General features: G+C 55.7%; 2 protein-coding genes across 2 annotated transcripts; both read right to left on the bottom strand.

Moving 5' to 3' along the window:
* Positions 1-2,362: 2,362 nt before the first annotated feature.
* On the bottom strand, positions 2,363-9,880 carry FAM221B (family with sequence similarity 221 member B). The gene is made up of 5 exons (XM_032238790.1): positions 9,409-9,880; positions 8,484-8,627; positions 8,034-8,140; positions 3,543-3,744; positions 2,363-2,526 (listed from the first exon to the last, which is right to left on the bottom strand). The coding sequence occupies exons 1-5, from the start codon at positions 9,878-9,880 to the stop codon at positions 2,363-2,365; spliced, it is 1,089 nt and encodes a 362-aa protein (XP_032094681.1).
* Positions 9,881-14,615: 4,735 nt separating this feature from the next.
* LOC116523664 (avidin-like) lies at positions 14,616-15,948 on the bottom strand. The gene is made up of 4 exons (XM_032238791.1): positions 15,862-15,948; positions 15,457-15,658; positions 15,113-15,233; positions 14,616-14,649 (listed from the first exon to the last, which is right to left on the bottom strand). Exons 1-4 carry the CDS (start codon positions 15,946-15,948, stop codon positions 14,616-14,618), a joined length of 444 nt encoding a protein of 147 aa, XP_032094682.1.
* Positions 15,949-18,349: the final 2,401 nt, after the last annotated feature.

Raw genomic sequence — 18,349 nt, forward strand, 5'->3', positions numbered from 1 at the left:
TGCTTCCAGTTCCGGAAGATGCCCCCAAGAACCCCGCATCATCCATAATCCCTGTCCACGTCCCCTGTCCACAGAAAGCCAGTTCCCGCTCTTTGCGTGGGAATGACCCAATGACCAGGGCCTGGATTGTGCCCACCCCAACTTGGCAGTCAGAGCCAGAGGGCAGAGCCAGCCAAGGAGAAGGGCTGCCAGGCTTCCCTTTGGCAAATCAAGGATTTGTTCTGCATTATTTTGCTGCGCAGGAGGATGACGACACCTCCCCGTCTCCAATTCCCTTACCCAAATGTGGGAGGGCGGGAGCCACTCTTTTGCCTAAGCTGAGAGCCGAATGCTGCATGCATCCCTCTGCTAGAGAAGGGCCTTTCCAGCCCAGCCGGTACTGGCAGGCTCAGATGCCCTCTAGAGGGAGGGCGGAGGCCCATCACACTCCTGCAGTCACCAGTGGCCAGAGGGCAGCTGCTGTAGCCTCTCTGGAGCAGCACAAAGGCCGGACTCCAGCCCCCTGAGTCCTCTGAGCAGAGGGCTCCTTCGACCCTGGAAGGTGGCTGTGGCCCCAGGGGAGTGCAGGGCCCACCCGCAGTGGGCATGATGGAGCAGTCCCAGAGGCTGGGGCTGCTCTCTCAAGGGGAGGGCCGTCTCTTTTCCCTCCAACGTCCCTGCAGGGCTGGCTGTGAGAGCAGGGGATGTCCACAGGAGGAGGCCCCGCCAGCCCCCTCCCAGGGGAGCAGAATCCCACCCTCAGCCTGGCATCCTCGCTGAGCCTGCTCCCCCCCCCGGGGGGCTCCAAAGTCACGGACACAAAGACCCCCGCAGAGCCATCTTTCTTTATTGTGCCTCCCTTGCGCAGCAGGAAGTGGGGCGGGGAGGGTGCCTCAAGCCTTCTTGTCATCCTTCTGCAGGAACCGCCGGGGGCCTGGGGGGGAAGAGGCAGAGCCCTTGAGCTGGAGGGGGGCGTCAGGGCCTGACAGGCCTGGTCCTGCAGAGCCCTGGAGGCGGAAGGGTCCTCAGAGCGCCCCGTCAGCACCACCGCACGCAGCTCGGGCAGCTCGGCAAAGGGCACATAAGCTTCTCCTGGGGAGAGAGAGGCCACAGGTGTTGGGGGGGCCCCTGGACAGCCGTGGGGACACGGGCCCCCAGGTAACAGCCTGTGTGAGATTAAGAATGGGGCAGCCCCTGACCTGGCTCCCCGCGTAGCCCTTCCTGCGGCTCAGGGAGTTTCTGCTTCGGCTCGTAAGCAAGCCCCCACCCAGCTGTGGCTCACTCCGCCCCCCCCTGACTTGGGGTGAGGCGGCTTCTCCCCTGTGGGAGGTCTCTGTTCTTCGGTGCAGCTGAGCTGAGTGTAACTCTGGGGTCTGCAAAAAGCCCCTCCCTCTGGGGCCCACAATGCCATGGCACGGCTGCCTTTGCCTCTTCCCCTGGGCAGTTTGGGATCCCTCCATAAAGATGACAAGCAGGGAGCAGACCTCGTGGCTAGAGCCCCACAACGGGATCTCCCTGGGGGAGCCCTGGATGATGGTCCTGCTGAAGGGGGGGGGGAGGAAGGAGCTGACCAGGGGAGCGCCAGAGGGAGAGGAAGGAGCTGGGCTGCCTGACACCCGCAGCCCCAAAGGTTCCACCACAAAACCGCGTTCGACTAAAGCGCGCTCGACAAAACCACGTAGCTGACGTCATCACAGCGCGACGAAAAAAGCACGCTGCAAACACTAAAGCTAAAATTAACCCCTAAACCTAAACCTAACCCCCCTAACCTAACCCTAACCCTAACCCTAACCCTAACCTAACCCTTAACCTAACCCTAAACCTAACCCTTAACCTAACGCTAAACCTAACGCTAACCCTTAACCTAACCCTAACCTAACCCTTAACCTAACCCTAAACCTTAACCTAACCCTAAACCTTAACCTAACCCTAAACCTTAACCTAACCCTAAACCTAACCCTAAACCTAACCCTAACCTAACCCTAAACCTAACCCTAACCTAACCCTAAACCTAACCCTAAACCTAACGCTTAACGTAACCCTAAACCTAACCCTAACCTAACCCTAAACCTAACCCTAAACCTAACCCTAAACCTAACCCTAAACCTAACCCTAAACCTAACCCTAAACCTTACCTTAAGTTGAATCGGCTTGCTTTCAAAGCGCTATTTAAAGCACCCTTGTTTCTCTGCGGTCGCTGTTGTCGCCCTGCTGATGACGTCAGCGACGCGGTTTTAATCGGGCGCGCTTTAGTGGAGCGCGGTTTTGTCGTGCCACGGCCCCAAAGCCCTTGGCATGAGTGGCTACTAAGATGCTGGGCAGGTCCTTGCCAAGGCCAGAGGGACAGATGCCCCCCTCCAGCTGGAGGGCTTGGAGGAATCCCTCAGGGGGTGGAGGCACTGTAACCCTCCCTGCCATCCCCCATACCGTAAGGCCGACCGCCTCGGCGCCGCGTCTCCTCTGACTCAAAGAAGGTTGCGTGCTCCTCCCAGCGTCGGTCGCAGGCCGCACACAGGAAGCTGGAGGCGAAGGCCATGCAGGAGCAGCCTGGCGGGACAGGAGGGGCACAGGTGGGGCATAGGGGGGAGACACCCAGCCCCTGAAGCAGCCGCAGAGCCCTTTGGAGAAGGGGAGGGGGGAGGACTTCCTGCCATGCTGCAGAGGTCTTGGGAGGACCAGCTGAGTTGCACGCCCTTCTAAGGCAGCCTCTGTTGCAAACAGCTTTGCAACTGTTCATTTATAATTAGTAAAGTACACTTGATTTCAATCCAGTGGTTTCTTTCCTGATTACTAAATGAAGTCAATGCTCACAGTAAAGGCACCCTCCTAGTTCGGCTCCTGGCCTGGCCTGCCTCGTGCAAGATTGAGGGCCTCTGTTCCTCCCTCCGTCCCTTTCACTCTCTGGGAACACAGGCCAAGACCGCCTGGCCAGATGGCAGGAAGAGGCGCCGAAGCCCCCGGGAAGGTCCTGAGCTGGCACCCATTGGTAGGGTAGACCCATTGGAGGAACTGTCCCAAGGGACAGGGTCCTGGGGGACGGTGCCTGGGTCAGCCTCAGGTAGCCGGGGGAGGGGGCTCCTTAGCCGTGCAGCTGGGAGAGATGGTGCCGCTTTGGCATTGGCAGGCAGAACACAGAGGTCATTCATGCCTGGTCGTTGGGAAGGGGGGTTGTGCAGTGCCAGTGGCTGGAAGAGGCTGAGATTTGCGTGTGGACTTGCTGGAGAGACGCTGCCTTGGTGAGCGATGTGGGTCACGATGAGGAAACCCTGGAAGAAGACCAGATGGGGCTGGGAGCAGAGGAGCCGGGTGTGTTGATAAGATGCCGGGGGTGGAAGGAGTAGGGAGGGAGGGCTTGGCAGGCAGACTAAGACACGGGCGCTCTGTAGGGCCGAGAGCTGCTCTTATTAGGACAGCCGTAGCCACCGGGGATTGGATTGCAGAGGGCGTTTGGGGGGCATCCTCTCCCTCGAGACCAGGAGCCAGCCTGCTCGCTAAGAGGAGGAAGGGACTCAGCATGTCCAGAGAAGCCAGCAGCCTGGGGTGGCGGCCAATGGGGTGCTCACCTCGGACGCAGCATCCCCGTGCTCCGATGGGCGAGTGTTCCTCGTGCGTGTGCGTGCACCGGCATTTTGCTCGCCAGGACGCCACATCAAAGCCAGTTCTTCGCCGAAGCCAGAATTCGCCCACCTCTTCCGGGTATGTCGGAACAAACAGGAACCCCTGGCACCGGCAGTCTGCCACAGTGCAGGGCACAGTGGCTCGTTTCTCTGGAACACAGAATTGGCCCTCAAAAGGGGGGTTCCGGAAGGAAGGGTGGGAGGTCATCCGGCAAAGCAAGCGGGGAGTCTCTGGCCCCCAAAGCCTCCTCTGGGGGGGGGAGAGAACCCCCTGGGCAGGGAGACCCGTTTCCCCCCCCCCCCAAGCAGGAAGGCAAAGGACCTTCGAGTTTGCACATTCATTTCATTTTATTTTAGGCAAGACGTGGTATCTGACACAGCCTGTTCTGCCGGGGACCAGAGGAGCTCAGTATTGTCATATAACTCCTTGTGTAGGTGTGGCGGTCACCCATGGCCCAGTGCATAACAGGGCATGCAGAGCCACGCTGAACCACACAGGAAAAAACAAACTCCTAAAAGACATAACATCCTGATAGTTCACTCTAGATGTGCCTTACCCAACGATGCCCAGGATTTGACCATATATAGACGGAACTTCCCTGAGCAGTAGATTAGCAGTTGTAATTTGACAGGCTGTCTTAAATCACATGCTGATTGCTCCTCCTGCCTTTGTCCTATCTCAATAAAAGGGGCTACCAGACCCCCAATCTGGGTCGCCTCATCCCGAGAAAGCTCGTGTCCGTGTCTTTTCTCAACATTGGCCTCATGGGCGACCCACGGGTACTTCACAGCTCAGTTCTGAAGACCCAGAGGACAGAAAGGGCAGAAGGAGGCAAACAGCCACGCCCGGCTGTTTCCAAGGCTGTTCTGTCTTTTGCCCGTTATTTTGGGAAGGCTAAGAGGGGAAAGGGCTTCCCCAGGGCTTCCCAGGGGGCTTCCCAGGTCACACGAGGTGGCAAGATGCTGGCACGTGCCCGTTGCCCCCAGGCTAGAGGAATGGCAGCCGTCCTGAGGAAGGGCCGACAACCTGACCCTCTGCCGTGTGATGCAGTGAGCCTGGTAGAAATGGCATCTTCGGTTGCGCCCAGAAGGGAACTGGGAGCTACCGTGTAACACGGCCAAACTGGGGGGAGCCCAGGACAAGTTCTGGACCAGGTGCAACTTCAAAGATGATCCCATGTCCAGCGTGTTGCAGTCGTCCCGCCAGTGACCAGGGCACGAGTGGCCCCCAGTCCAGGAATGGGCACCGTCTGCTGTGAAAGGCCTCCCCAGCCATGCCTGCCACCTGGTCCTGCAGCGGAAGGACACCACACACACACCGCCGCCCTGCATTGTGCACACGATCTGGGCTGCTTGGAGTTGCAGGCCCTCTGGGAAACCGCCCTGTGGGCTTCAGCAAGGGACGAAGGCTGGCCATGCACCGGCAGAGCCTGTCTGCTGCAGGGAGGGCTGTGCTATGTTGTAATATAGTTGCAGAGCCACGCTGAACCACACAGGAGAAAACAAACTCCTAAAACGCCATAACATCCTGATAGTTCATAACATAACATCCTGAGATGTGCCCTACCAATGACGCCCAGGATTTGACCATATATAGACAGAACTTCCCTGAGCAGCAGATTAGAAATTGTACTTTTACAGGCTGTTTTTAACCACATGCTATTGCTCCTCCTGCCTTTGTCCTATCTCAATAAAAGGGGCTCTCAGACCCCCAATCTGGGTCGCTCCATCCCGAGAAAGATCGTGTCCGTGTCTTTTCTCCACATTGGCCTCATGGACGAACCACGGGAATGTTACATTTGGTGACCCCTAGTGGAAGCCCCCCGCCCTCCCGAGCCAATCTGCGGGCTCCAGCAGGTCCGGAGCTGCTGACCCTTGCAAATCTTTGTAGGAGGAAGGCAGGGCTGAGAGCCAGCAGCGACCCTGTGAATAGAGTCCACAACACTGGGCTTTCCTGCACCCTTTGCTTAAGGCCCTGAGGGCTGGTTCTCCAGGACCACATGCGGCACCCTGGATGCCCACTTCCCTCTGCTTCTGCCACCCTCCTCCCGAGAGCTCCTCCCACAGGCTCCCCACCTGCACTTCCCTTGGCAACAGAGAGCATCCCACCTCTCTGTCCCGCTAGTACTAAGGTCTGAAGCCCCCAGCAAGGCCCTTCCGGTCAAAAGGATTAGTCTGTGACATCACAGACACATCTGTGGCAGCTCCGGCTCTTTGGAACGAACTCCCCGCGGAGATTCGGACCCCCACCTCTCTCCAGGCCTTCCGGAAAGCTGTTAAAACCTGGCTGTGCCGGCAGGCCTGGGGTTGATGAGTTCCCCTCCCCTCTCGACCTGTATGGCTGTATGATTCTTGTTTATTTTAATCACGTGTATTGTGTTCTATGTTCCCCTTTCCCCCATTTGAGCTGTTCGCCGCCCTGAGTCCCTCCCACATACAAATAAACTAAATCTGAAATCTTAAAATCACCGTTGCCCAGGGGGCCCCAAGGTTCCGCTAAAGCCGCAACGTCATCACCGCGCGTCATCACCGCCGCGACAACAGTGCGGCAACAGAAGGGCGCTTTAAAACAGCGCCGCGGCAGAAAGCCGACTTCAATTAAGGTAAGGGTTAGGATTAGGTTTAGGGGTTTGTTTTAGGGTTAGGTTTAGGGTTAGGTTTAGGGTTAGGTTTAGCGTTAAGTTTAGGGTTAGGTTTAGGTTTAGGTTTAGGGTTAGGTTTAGGGTACTGAGTGCTTGGGAATGCGCGATTTTGCCCTTCGCGATTATGTCATCGCAGTAGGGTCGCGCTTTTCCTTAGCGCTTAGAACGGCGCGAATTAGTCTTCGCGCTTATGTCTCCGCGGATAAGGGCTTCACGGATTTGTGGTGGAACCTTTGGATTGGATTTGGATTTTATTGGGTTTGTATGCCGCCCTATTCCCGAGGGACTCAGGGCGGCTCACAATAAAAAAGGGGAAAGGATACCAAAAAATAAAATAAAATAAACAACAATTTAAAATTCTACAACAGCCGTAACCTCGAATGGGGCTGGATGGTTCAACAGCCCCAGGCCTGCCGGAACAGCCGGGTCTTAACTGCTTTGAGGAAGGCCAGGAGGGTAGTAAGGGTCCGGATCTCCACGGGGAGATCGTTCCAGAGGGCCGGAGCAGCCACAGAGAAGGCCCTCCATAGCTTAACAGTCCCCTTTCATTGTGAAAGGACATTAAATTAGAGAGCAAGAGCAATAGCAGTTAGACTTATATACCGCTTCATAGGGCTTTCGGCGGTTTACAGAGTCAGCATATTGCCCCCAACAGCAATCCGGGTCCTTATTTCACCCACCTCGGAAGGATGGAAGGCTGAGTCAACCCTGAGCCGGTGAGATTAGAACCGCTGAACTGCAGATAACAGTCAGCTGAAGTGGCCTGCAGTACTGCACCCTAACCACTGCGCCACCTCGGCTCTTTTTAATATAGATATAGAGATATATAGATAGATATAGATATAGATATAGATATAGATATAGATATAGATATAGATATAGATATAGATATAGATATAGATATAGATATAGATATAGATATAGATATAGATATAGATATAGAGATAGATAGATAGATAGATAGATAGATAGATAGATAGATAGATAGATAGATAGATAGAGGGAGAGAGGGAGAGATAGGTATATAGATATATAGATAGATAGATAGATAGATAGATAGATAGATAGATAGATAGATAGATAGATAGATAGATGGAGAGAGAGAGAGAGATGGATAGATATAGATATCGGTAGAGATAGAGATAGAGATATAAATAGCAATAGCAATAGCAGTTAGACTTATATACCGCTTCATAGGGCTTTCAGCCCTCTCTAAGCGGTTTACAGAGTCAGCGTATAGCCCCCACAGTCTGGGTCCCTCATTTCACCCACCTCGGAAGGATGGAAGGCTGAGTCAACCCTGAGCCGGTGAGATTTGAACAGCCGAACTGCAGATAACAGTTAGCTGAAGTGGCCTGCAGTGCTGCATTTAACCACTGTGCCACCTTGGCTCTTAGCAAAAACATGAATCCTGCCAGAGGGAAGCCCTGTTCCTCTATGGAGGCAAAAGAGCCAGATCTTGGGAAGGGGCTGCCTGATTCCTCCCAGCTTTCTGTTTATTTGGTCGCTGAGGCTTCCCGGTCACAGGCAAAACTCAGAACATCTGTCCCAGGAGCTCTCCACACTCATTCCCCCAGTCAAAAAAAATGCCCCCTGGAAGTGGGAGCTGTTGGGGAGGGCAAAAGACTCTGGTAAGGAGAGAGGGCCACAGAATGTGCCGACTCCTCTTTGCCAAGGGCAGGCTCCCTTCCCCTGTCTGGGTATCCTGAAGGCAGCTACCATCTAGAGCAGGATGCCAGGCGTCGCCCTCAGCCAGGCCCTCTCCAGCCCATCACCTGCTCTGCTACTCACCCACGTACACCTGGTGCAGCTTCAGCAGGTGCCCACAGAAGCACCTGGACTCATCCCCCACCCGGAAGCAATCCCAAAGGTATTCAGGGCAGCGCCAGCCGATGTAGAGGCCTGAAGAGAACAGATGGGCATGCTCAGTAGGTGGGCTTGCAGAGAATGGGGGTGGGGGCTGTTGAAGGGCCCTGCCCCAGGCAACCCAAATCCCACTCAGCAGCCTCAAACCTCTCTCTCATGGGGTGGGGGCAGAGGGGGCACATCCCAGATGCCAGTCTGGGAAACGGCTTGGACTCTGCTCAGGGTCCCCCCTCCTCCTCCTCACGCAGAGTATGCCCAGAAAGCAGCTCCTGGCTGCAATGCCCTCGTGCCCAGAAAGAGGTGAAGGCTTGCAGCTGGCATCGTGGCAGAGGCGCCCGGTGGGTCCTGCCCTCGGTGGGTCACTGAGCCTCCCACCCACCTGTCTGGAGGGACCTGAGGGCCGCCTCCTTTTCCAGGTGGAAGAGCTCCTTGACGCTCTTGGCGAACTTCTCTCGGTGCATGGCCTTGGCCACCGACACCAGCTCCTCCTTCTCGGCTGGCACGATGGTCCTCACTGTGTAGGCTGTGGGGAGAATAGCCCCCCTCAGTGGCTCCTCCATCCTGGCTCCCGGTTTGCTTTGCCTCAGCTGCCTCCCATGTTGGGCTCCAGGAGGGGCCTTCGCCCCCACTGCTGCCCTCCAGCCCCCCCCCTGCTGTTCCTTCTGCCTGCCTGCCTGCGAGCTGCTTCAAGGCGGGGGGGGGGGGGAGGCTATGGGGCTGTGGAGATTGCTATCCTGTTTCGGCTTTCTCCTCAAGGGCAGCCCCCCTTCCTTCCTAGCCACTGAAGCTTCCTCCTGCGGGAGAGGGGACACCTGTTCTCTGCTGGGCTGGAGCCTTGGACAGAGGCCACCCGCTTTGCGGCCTGCCTCCCCCCCTCTTCCGCGGCCAGAGCAATAGCAGTAGCAGTTAGACTTATATACCGCTTCCTAGGGCTTTCAGCCCACTCTAAGCGGTTTACAGAGTCAGCATATCACCCCCACAGTCTGGGTCCTCATTTCACCCACCTCGGAAGGATGGAAGGCTGAGTCAACCCTGAGCCGGTGAGGTTTGGACCCCCGAACTGCAGATAGCAGTCAGCTGAAGTGGCCTGCAGTACTGCACCCTAACCACTGCGCCACCTCGGCTCCCAGCGCGGCGGCCAAAGGGAAGCAGCATCTGGGCCAAGAGCCGCGGCGCCGGCGCTCTCTCCTCTCCTTCCCCCGCCCGCCCGCCCGCCGGCTGCCCCCTGCCCGGAGCCCGGCTGCGCTTCTGGCCTGCCCGCTTGCTCGCTCTCTCGCTCGCCGCCCTGGCAGACTCCCACTGACTTGGCGCGCCCTTCTTGGCCGGCGGGCATTTCTTTTTGGCTTTGGTCCATTCGGGCTGCTCCCCGCGGCCTTCACTCCCTTCCAGCCGCCGCTGCAGCCTGTCGGAGGGCGCCTTCCAGGAGAGCGGCGAGGGCGAGGAGGAGGTGGTGAAAGGGGAGCTCTCGAGCGGCGCGGAGGAGGGCTCGCTGGGGCTGGCGCTCCGCGGCTCCGGCCACTCGGACGAGGAGGGCAAGGAGGGGTCCGGGAGGTCGTCCTCCCCCTCCAACGAGCTCGACCGCGGCAAGACCGTGGTTTCTTCGCTCCCCAGGGAGGTGGTGGTGGTGGGGAGGATCAGCTCTTCCTCCACCTCGGGAGCCGTGGGCGACGTGCTGCTGGGCGCTGCCTCCTCCTCCTCCTCCTCCTCCTCCACCGCCGCCTTCCAGGACACCGCCGGACGCCGCGAGGCTGCCGCTTCCGTGGGTTCCGCGTCCATTGCTGACTCTGCCGGAGACAAGCACGGGAGGCGATGGGGCGGGCCGCGTGGCCCGGGCAAGGGCGCCGGGAGGGCTCGGGGGAAAGGAGCCGGGCAGAGGTCAGGGGACCCTGGGCTGCCGGCTCTCCCGTGGCTGCAGAGCTCACCGCGAGCCTCTCTGCCGCCGTGGGCGGGGGTGGTGGTGGTATCTAGTGGTGCAAACGCAAGAGCCGCCTCGCTTGAGCCCCGCGATCTGCCGGCCGGCGGGCCAACGGAGCTCTTTCCCGACGCCCCGAGGTGCTGTTTGCTGAAGAGGGTAGGGCGACTTGGGGGGCAGGCGGGGCAGCCGGGGTGGTGGTTGAGCAGGAGTCTCTCTCTCTCTCTCACACACACACATACACCCATCCCGCAGCGCCTCTACCTCCGTGCGAGTCCCCGTCGGGCAGAAGAGCAGCGGCGGCCTGGAAGCCTGGATTCTCCGGCCGGAGGAGGAAACGTTTCCAGGGCAACAGAAGCCTTGTTATATTGGCATAGCAGCGGCCGGCTGGGTTCCGGCATTGTTGCTCCGCTCCTCCCGCTTCTCTTCCGTCAGCCGGGACTGGGGTTCCCCGGCTGGGCCCTCCCGAAATCAGCCCCTCCCGGGCCACACGCGCACCTACATCAAGGAGGGAGGGTGGCGAGGACCCGCCCTGGGGAAAGAGTGCCCAGCCTGGGGAGGGCAGCAGAGGCCACCCTGAGAAGGTCCAAAGGGATTCTTGGTTAGATTGATGGCCTGGCCTGTTGTCCAAATGTGGCCTGCTTAAATATCCCTGGTTCAAATTGGGTGCAAACCCAAAGCAGCTGCGCTGGCTACCTGTTGATCTCCGGGTGCGCTTCAAGGTGCTACTTGCCACCCATAAAGCCCTTCATGGTAGTGGATCTAGATACTTGAGAGACCGCCTCCTGCCAATTACCTCCTCGCGACCAATTAGATCACACAGATTAGGCCTCCTCCGAATCCCATCTGCCAGTCAGTGTCGACTGGCAACTACGCGGAGGAGAGCCTTCTCGGTAGTAGCTCCGACCCTTTGGAACGATCTCCCCGTGGAGATCCGTACCCTCACCACCCTCCAGACCTTCCGCACAGCCCTTAAAATCTGGCTATCCCGTCAGGCCTGGGGCTAAAGATTTAACCCACCCCCACCCGAATGGTATGAATGTTGTGTTCTTTTTAATTATTTATTGTTCTTATGTGTCATTGTTTGTATCCCCTTCCCCATGAGTTGTAAGCCGCCCTGAGTCCCCCCAGGGAAAAGGGCGGCCTATAAATAAACTTTCAAACTTTCAAAAAGCAGGAGTTTACTCAAGCCTTCTCCTTCCCTTTGGTGAGGATCAGGTCCCGGACAGCAGCTCCTCCTGCCCTTTCCGCCATTAAAGGAAGCGGTCAGCAAGGGGGGACCAGGATGCCAGGATAACTGCCCACCCCCATCACTCCCGAAGGCCTCTCTGGCCTTCATCAGATGCAGAAACGGGATGGGACTTTTCGGCTTCTACCCTCACGCCACGTCTGCTTCTCCGCCAAAGTTCCTCCTCCGGGGACTCACCTCTAGTTTTTCCCCTCGGCTGACACGCCCCCGTGCATTTGCCCTGGCCTTCACCCACTTTACGACCTTTCTTGCCACTGCTGTTAAACGACTAGTGGCAGTTCTTAAGTAAGTCACATGGTCGTTAAGTGAATCTGGCTTCCCTGTGGACTTCGTTGGTCAGGTCGCGAAAGGAGATCACGTGACTCTGGGACACAGAGCCCGTCATAAGTGAGAGTCAGTTGGATCACCTGACCATGGGGATGCTGCAACGGTCGTTAAGTGTGAAAAGCAGTCATAAGTCCCCTTTTCATCCTGTAAAGTGGGTGAAAATTCACTGAACAGCTGTCTCGCTTTGCAACAGATATTTGAGGCTCAATGGTGGACATACAGTAAGTCGAGGAGTACCCTTACCCTTCCCTTACGAATGTGTCAATCACCGGTAATCCAGCAGGCCTTTGCTCTCAAATTCTCAATCTGACCCACAGTGATTGACATCCACTGTTGGACGATGGATTGATGCGTTGAAATTCACTTTAACAATGCTCTTGCTTAGCAACCAACCAAAATTTTGGGCTCAATTGTTGCCATAAGTCAAGGACTATCTCTGCCTTTCTCAGCATGGCAGCCTTGCCTAGTAAATTCCTTCCCTTTTCTGGGAATTTCTCCTCTCTGTTAGAGGCAGCAAAATAACCAAGATGATATAAGGTCTGCTGGAGCAGGGGGTTGGGCTAGATGATCTCGAAGGTCCTTTCAGCCCTGGATTGCTGTGCTGTTTCAAAGCATCCCCTTAAGCTGCATCTAGTGCCAGGGTTTGTGGTCCTTCCTTCCTCTCCTTTTTCTCTCTCTCTCCATCATATCTCATTCACTTTCCTTTCCCTCCTCCTCCCTTCCCTCCCTCCCTCCCTCCTTCTTTTTTTCTTTCTTTCTCCCTTCCCACACTCTTTCTTTCTTTCTTTCTTTCTTTCTTTCTTTCTTTCTTTTTTTTTGCATCCCTTATCTCTCCTCTCTCTCTCTCTTTCTCTCTCTCTCTCTCCTCCCCCCTTCCCTTCCGATGAAGCCAGAGTACTTACCCCCCCCCTTTTCCCTTCGTTATCAGGGAGGTACAGGAGAGCTTCCATTCCCTCCCCTCCCTTCTAACAAGCACCCGAGACTGTTTGGCTGCAACACCTCTCTCCCCCCCCCCCCCCCCCCGTGATCTATCATACCAAGGCTTCTGGCTGCGGGCATTGACAGATAGCTGATTGGTTGGTTGCTAACTGTCCCAGGTTCCTCCTTGCAACAGATCTACTCCCCCCCTCCCTCTTCCTTGGACTACTGACACAGCCAAAAAAAACCCCACCCCTTTTCCTTTGCTTTTATCTCTTCTTGGAACAGCATCTGTCCCAATTGTGCCTCAGCCATTCACTTTTTTTTTGGGGGGGGGTTGATGGGGTACAGAACATTCTCACCCCCAGGCTGTCCTGTTGTAATATAGTTCCTTGTGTAGGTGTGGGTCACCCATGGCCCAGTTCATACCAGGGCATGCAGAGCCACGCTGAACCACACAGGAGAAAACAAACTACTAAAATGCCATAACATCCTGATAGTGCATAACATAACATCCTGAGATGTGCCCTACCATTGACGCCTAGGATTTGACCATATATAGACAGAACTTCCCTGAGCAGATTAGAAATTGTACTTTTACAGGCTGTTTTTAACCACATGCTATTGCTCCTCCTGCCTTTGTCCTATCTCAATAAAAGGGGCTCTCAGACCCCCAATCTGGGTCGCTCCATCCCGAGAAAGATTGTGTCCTGTCTTTTCTCCACATTGGCCTCATGGACGAACCACAGGAACGTTACACTGTCCATTATCTTCCTTCTTAACTTTTAACGTTTTTATTCGTTTCAATTCTTTTTAGCACTTTTAAACTGGTATTACATTGTAAGCCATCCAGAGTCACTGCATTATTGAGATGGGTGGCATAAAAATTAATTAATAAATAAAATAAGCTCCCCACTTCCTGGGTTGTTTTTTTGACATGCTAATGTTGAGCTGTTTGCTTTTGGGCCTTTGCCAGGACATTCTTGGCCAAGGCTTAAGCGAAATGCCACCTTTTCCTCGTGACACTAAAGGCCCACTTGCAAAATTCTTCTGTATGGTTTCAAATCCACTTTCCTTTGGCTGAACCGTTTGTTTGCGGTTAACCTCTCTGGCTTCTTCAGGTAAGTGATGAAATAGGTGTTAGCTAACCGGTGGTTCTAACAACGACTCTGTCAAGCTAACAAAGCAATTAAGTTGGATCAGCTGTGGGTGAAGCCAATTCATTGCTCATTTGCAAAAACCCATTAATAGTTTGCTAATAAATTAATAGGTCAGATCCTCAGGGGATTCGCTGCAGGTTCCCAAGGGTCCCCAAGGGCAAAGGCTGTGTAAATGGCAGAGCAGTAGTAGAGGCAAGTAGAGACTTCAAACCCCATAGTTGGCTCTGAACCCCGTGACCCGTCAAAACTGCGGTCCACTAAAGCGCGCCCGATCAAAGCGCGTACGTGACATCATCATCAGCGGGACAAATAAAATTAAAAATAAATTAAATTAAAATTAAAATAAAATTAAAGCAAGCCGATTGACATAAAGGTAAGGATTAGGTTAAGGGTTAGGGTTAGGTTTAGGGTTACGTTAAGCGTTAGGGTTAGGTTTAGGGTTAGGTTAAGGGTTAGCGTTAGGTTTAGCGTTAGGTTAAGGGTTAGGTTTAGGGTTAGGTTTAGGGTTAGGTTTAGGGTTAGGCTTAGGGTTAGGTTTAGGGTTAGGTTAAGGGTTAGGTTAAGGGTTAGGTTTAGGGTTAGGCTTAGGGTTAGGTTTAGGGTTAGGTTTGGGGGGGTTAGGGTAAGGTTTTCGCTTTAATTTTAAATTTACCGCTCACAGCGTGCCGTTTTCGTCGTGCTGTGATGACGTCACGTACGCGCTTTCGTCGAGCGCGCTTTAGTCTACCGCGGATTTGTGGTTGAACCCTGAGCCCACCCCCTCCAGATGGGGGTCCTACCCAGGATCTCCGGGAAGACTGGCACCCAGGGAGCTTCTGCAAGACCAGGGAGGCTGATGCTGCTCAGGAAAACATTTTATTGGAGAAGAGTGGCTGATGGGTGAGGCAGGAAGACTCACCCCCGTCCCCAGGCAGAAACCACGGGGACCTGGCTCTCTTCACCCTCTCACTTGGTGCGGTAGAAAGTGTTCGTGCCAACCCTACAATGAAGCAGGGGGGGCGGGAGAGGAAAAATGTCAAAATTCATGGTGGCATGATTGCTGTTCACCCCCAGACTGAGCATTCCCCCCTCCCCCATATTCCCTCCTTCCACCCAACAGACTTTCAGAGTGTTGCCAGCTGTGGGCTCAGCTGACTGTGATGCCAGCCAAACCACACTCCAACCTTTCGCCAGTGAGAAGGACCTGAGGAACTTCCTCAAAAGCTCTGCTGGGGGAAAGTGGTAGGAACGGCTCTGCTGATGCCAGCCTCTCCCGCCGGAGCTGCCCAGCCGGTCCTGGGTACTGAAACGGCTCTCGAAAGGACGGGGCCATTGGGGCAGCCTTTCAAGAGCCACTTTCGGGGGTGGGAGGGCAGAGAGGAAAAGAAGGGGGCGCCCCGGGGAGACTCCCGGGGGCCCTTCCAGTTAGGGGGCACAGCAGTTCAGCCCCTGGTTTTCCTTACTTCGTTGCTCCCCAGTCGTCTTCCCTGGAGGCCGCCTCCGCGCGCAGCAACCAGACGGTCTTCAGCAGCTCCTTCCCGCCCTCAACCACGAAGCACTGGCCGGCAAAGACGGTGACGGACTCTGAGGGAGGAATCGGCCAAGGGCTCCATTGGGGAGGGGTATGTTTCCCCCAAAGACCCCCCCACCTCACCGAGGCTAGCTTTAGGTTGGGAAAGTCTTTGGGCAGCTCGGGGAGGGGGGCATTCAGTGATGGGATCTGGAAGAGGCAGATCTAAGGAAGGGGAGATCCACTAGATTCCCCCCCCTTCTATTTGCTTCCACCCCAAGTAGTGAGTGGCTTTACTAGAGGCGTTCCAGTAGACGGTGAAGCCGAAGGTGGCGTTGTCCCTCTGGTGCTGGATGCCCTGCAGCGGGGATGGCGGGATGGTTTCGCCGGAGGACGAGACGGCCGTTTGGTAGACGCCGCTGAAGACCCCGGTGTTACTGACGCTGCCGAACAGCACGGTGGAGGCCAGGTCGTTCGTCCAGTTGCCAGACAGGACGCACTAAAGAGAGGGGAAGTAGGTAGCGGCGTTGGCCAAGGCCGGCTGCCCAAGAGGTAGAGAGGCTGGCAGCGCTGACACCATTTTCTCCGGGGATCTGAAAACTCCCGCTGCTGCCACGTGCCCGATCCCCTGGGTGGGCCCACGCCAGCGGGGGCTTTCCACGAGGGAGGCCGGGACCCTCCGCCCACCACTCCGCATCTCACCTTCGACGAGTTTTGAGCTTCGGCAGAATTGCCGGAGCAGCCGAGCAGGAGAGCGAGGAGTCCCAACGCTGCTGTGCCTATCGCCATGGTGCCCTCCAGGACTCAAGACTTGCCAGCCCCGGCGGGACGGGCTCTTATAAAGCCCCGCTTGGGCAAGCGCTGGCTACACCTCCCCATGGAGCTGCCGCCTCCCCATACCCCTCGCGGCAGAGAGGGGCAGGATCCCCGCCCGAGGGGACGGAGGCTTCTGGGAAATGGCTGGCCCTCAAGAGGAGTGCTGACCAGCAGTTCGGCAGCAAGGGGTGGGTGGGGCTGGGGGCTTTTCCTCGGACTCTCCACCGCGGCTGGCCCAACGCGGGCATCCTCTCTCGGCTCCATGGGCGCTCCCCTCCCGCCATTGGTCCGCCAGCACTCTAAACCCCGCTTCTTCATGCCGGGCGTTTGACGGAGGGATCCTTTCCCAGGGACCTTGGGCTGCGTGGGACGTTTAAACGCGCATCCTGGCTGCCAATCCGCGCTCCGAGGGGTGGGCGGCCTCTGAAACACGAAGAGAGAGGACGTTCCTTTGATGTTTAGTCAAGGAGAGGAGGGGTGAGGGTCAGGGTTTCTCCCTTCCCAGCCTTTCAGGAAGCTGCCCCCCCCGCCCGCAAAAACGAAAAGGTTAATAATAAGCCGACCAGGCTTCCCTCCATGGCTGCCCCCCCCCCGTCCCGTCTTTTTAACCTCCTCCCACTTCGTCCAGATGCCTCTGGAGAGAAAGGGCGAAAGGGGGTTGAGAGCAGGTTTATGAGTGAGTGAATGAGAGAGCGCAGCGCTCCCCTCCGTCCTCCAGGCCACGGTTGTCCCAAAGGTGCTTTTTCAAGAGGCATCTGGACTTTCTGGCTTTCTTTTGAAGCCATTTCACTTCTCAGCCAAGATATTCCTTGCAGACATCTGCTCATTCGCATCCTTTTAGAGCAGTGTTTTTTCAACCTTGGCAACTTGAAGATGTCCCGACTTCAACTCTCAGAATTCCCCAGCCAGCATTCGCTGGCTGGGGAATTCTGGGAGTTGAAGTCCGGACATCTTCAAGTTGCTAAGGTTGAGAAACACTGTTTTAGAAGGTCCTTGAGGCCACTTGGAGGTTTGTCTGTGTCCTCAGGGTCACCTGAGTTGTGCAAATGGGGGGGTGGAGCCTTCTTGGAACTGCTGAAAGGACCAGTGATGAAGCGCCCACAACCTCTGGAGGCAAACTGTGCCACTGGTGAATTGTTCTCACTGCCAGGAAATTTCTCCTTATTTGCAGGTTGTTTCTCTGCGACGGCCCTTCAAGTGCGACCATATCACAGACCTTCTCTTTGTTGAGGTTTGAAGATTTATTTTATTTATATGCCGCCCTATTCCCTGAGGGACTCAGGGCGGCTAACAAACCCAAGGGGGGGGGAGGTAAGCACGAAGGAATACAACAAAGAAGGTACAAGGGAATTTAAAAGACAATCAACAGTCACACGATTCGAGAGGGGAAGGGAGCTCATCAACCCCAGGCCTGCCGACACAGCCAGGTTTTAACAGCTTTTCGGAAGGCCTGGAGAGAGGTGAGGGTCCGAATCTCTGCAGGGAGCTCGTTCCAAAGGGCCGGAGCTGCCACAGAGAAGGCCCTCCTCCGGGTAGTGGCCAGATGACATTGGCTGGTAGACGGAACCCGGAGGAGGCCTAATCTGTGTGATTTAACGGGTCTTTGGGAGGTAATTGGCAGCAGGCGGTCTCTCAAGTACCCAGGTCCAATACCATGAAGGGCTTTATAAGTGACGACTAGCACCTTGAAGCGTATCCGGAGACCGATCGGTAACCAGTGCAGCTCGCGGAGGATAGGTGTAACGTGGGTGTACCAAGGTGCACCCACAATCGCTCGGGGGGCTGCGTTCTGGATGAGCTGAAGTCTCTGAATGCTCTTCAAGGGCTGCCCCATGTAGAGTGCAGACTAGACATATCTAGTTCCCTCAATCGTCCATCATACGGTACATAGAGATAAACAGTGCCTACATACCATTCAGAAAACACAATCAAAAAGCCACAAAAGAAGAAAAGAGATCCAAATACCCCCCTACCACCAATCAACACCCAGTTGAGCTGAACTTAGCACCAAGATTAACATTAGACCAGCAGTCAAGAAGTAAACAATGCTCAAGGAACTTCCAACACAGACAAAACAATTGAGCAGGAAGCACTTAGCAAGATTAGCAAGCAGCCTAATCAAGGAACCACCAGGAACCCTCCCACCAGCAGCAGGGCAAACCCCCTCCCCACATATAAACAGAGAGCAAAGTGCCTTCCTTTCTAGCCCTGATGATGCTTCCTAGTTTGGAAGAGCCGAGGTGGCGCAGTGGTTAGGGTACAGCACTGCAGGCCACTTCAGCTGACTGTTATCTGCAGTTCAGCGGTTCTAATCTCACCGGCTCAAGGTCGACTCAGCCTTCCATCCTTCTGAGGTGGGTGAAATGAGGACCCG

This window comes from Thamnophis elegans, unplaced genomic scaffold (assembly GCF_009769535.1).
Source record: "Thamnophis elegans isolate rThaEle1 unplaced genomic scaffold, rThaEle1.pri scaffold_85_arrow_ctg1, whole genome shotgun sequence".
Taxonomy (NCBI): Eukaryota; Metazoa; Chordata; class Lepidosauria; order Squamata; family Colubridae; genus Thamnophis; species Thamnophis elegans.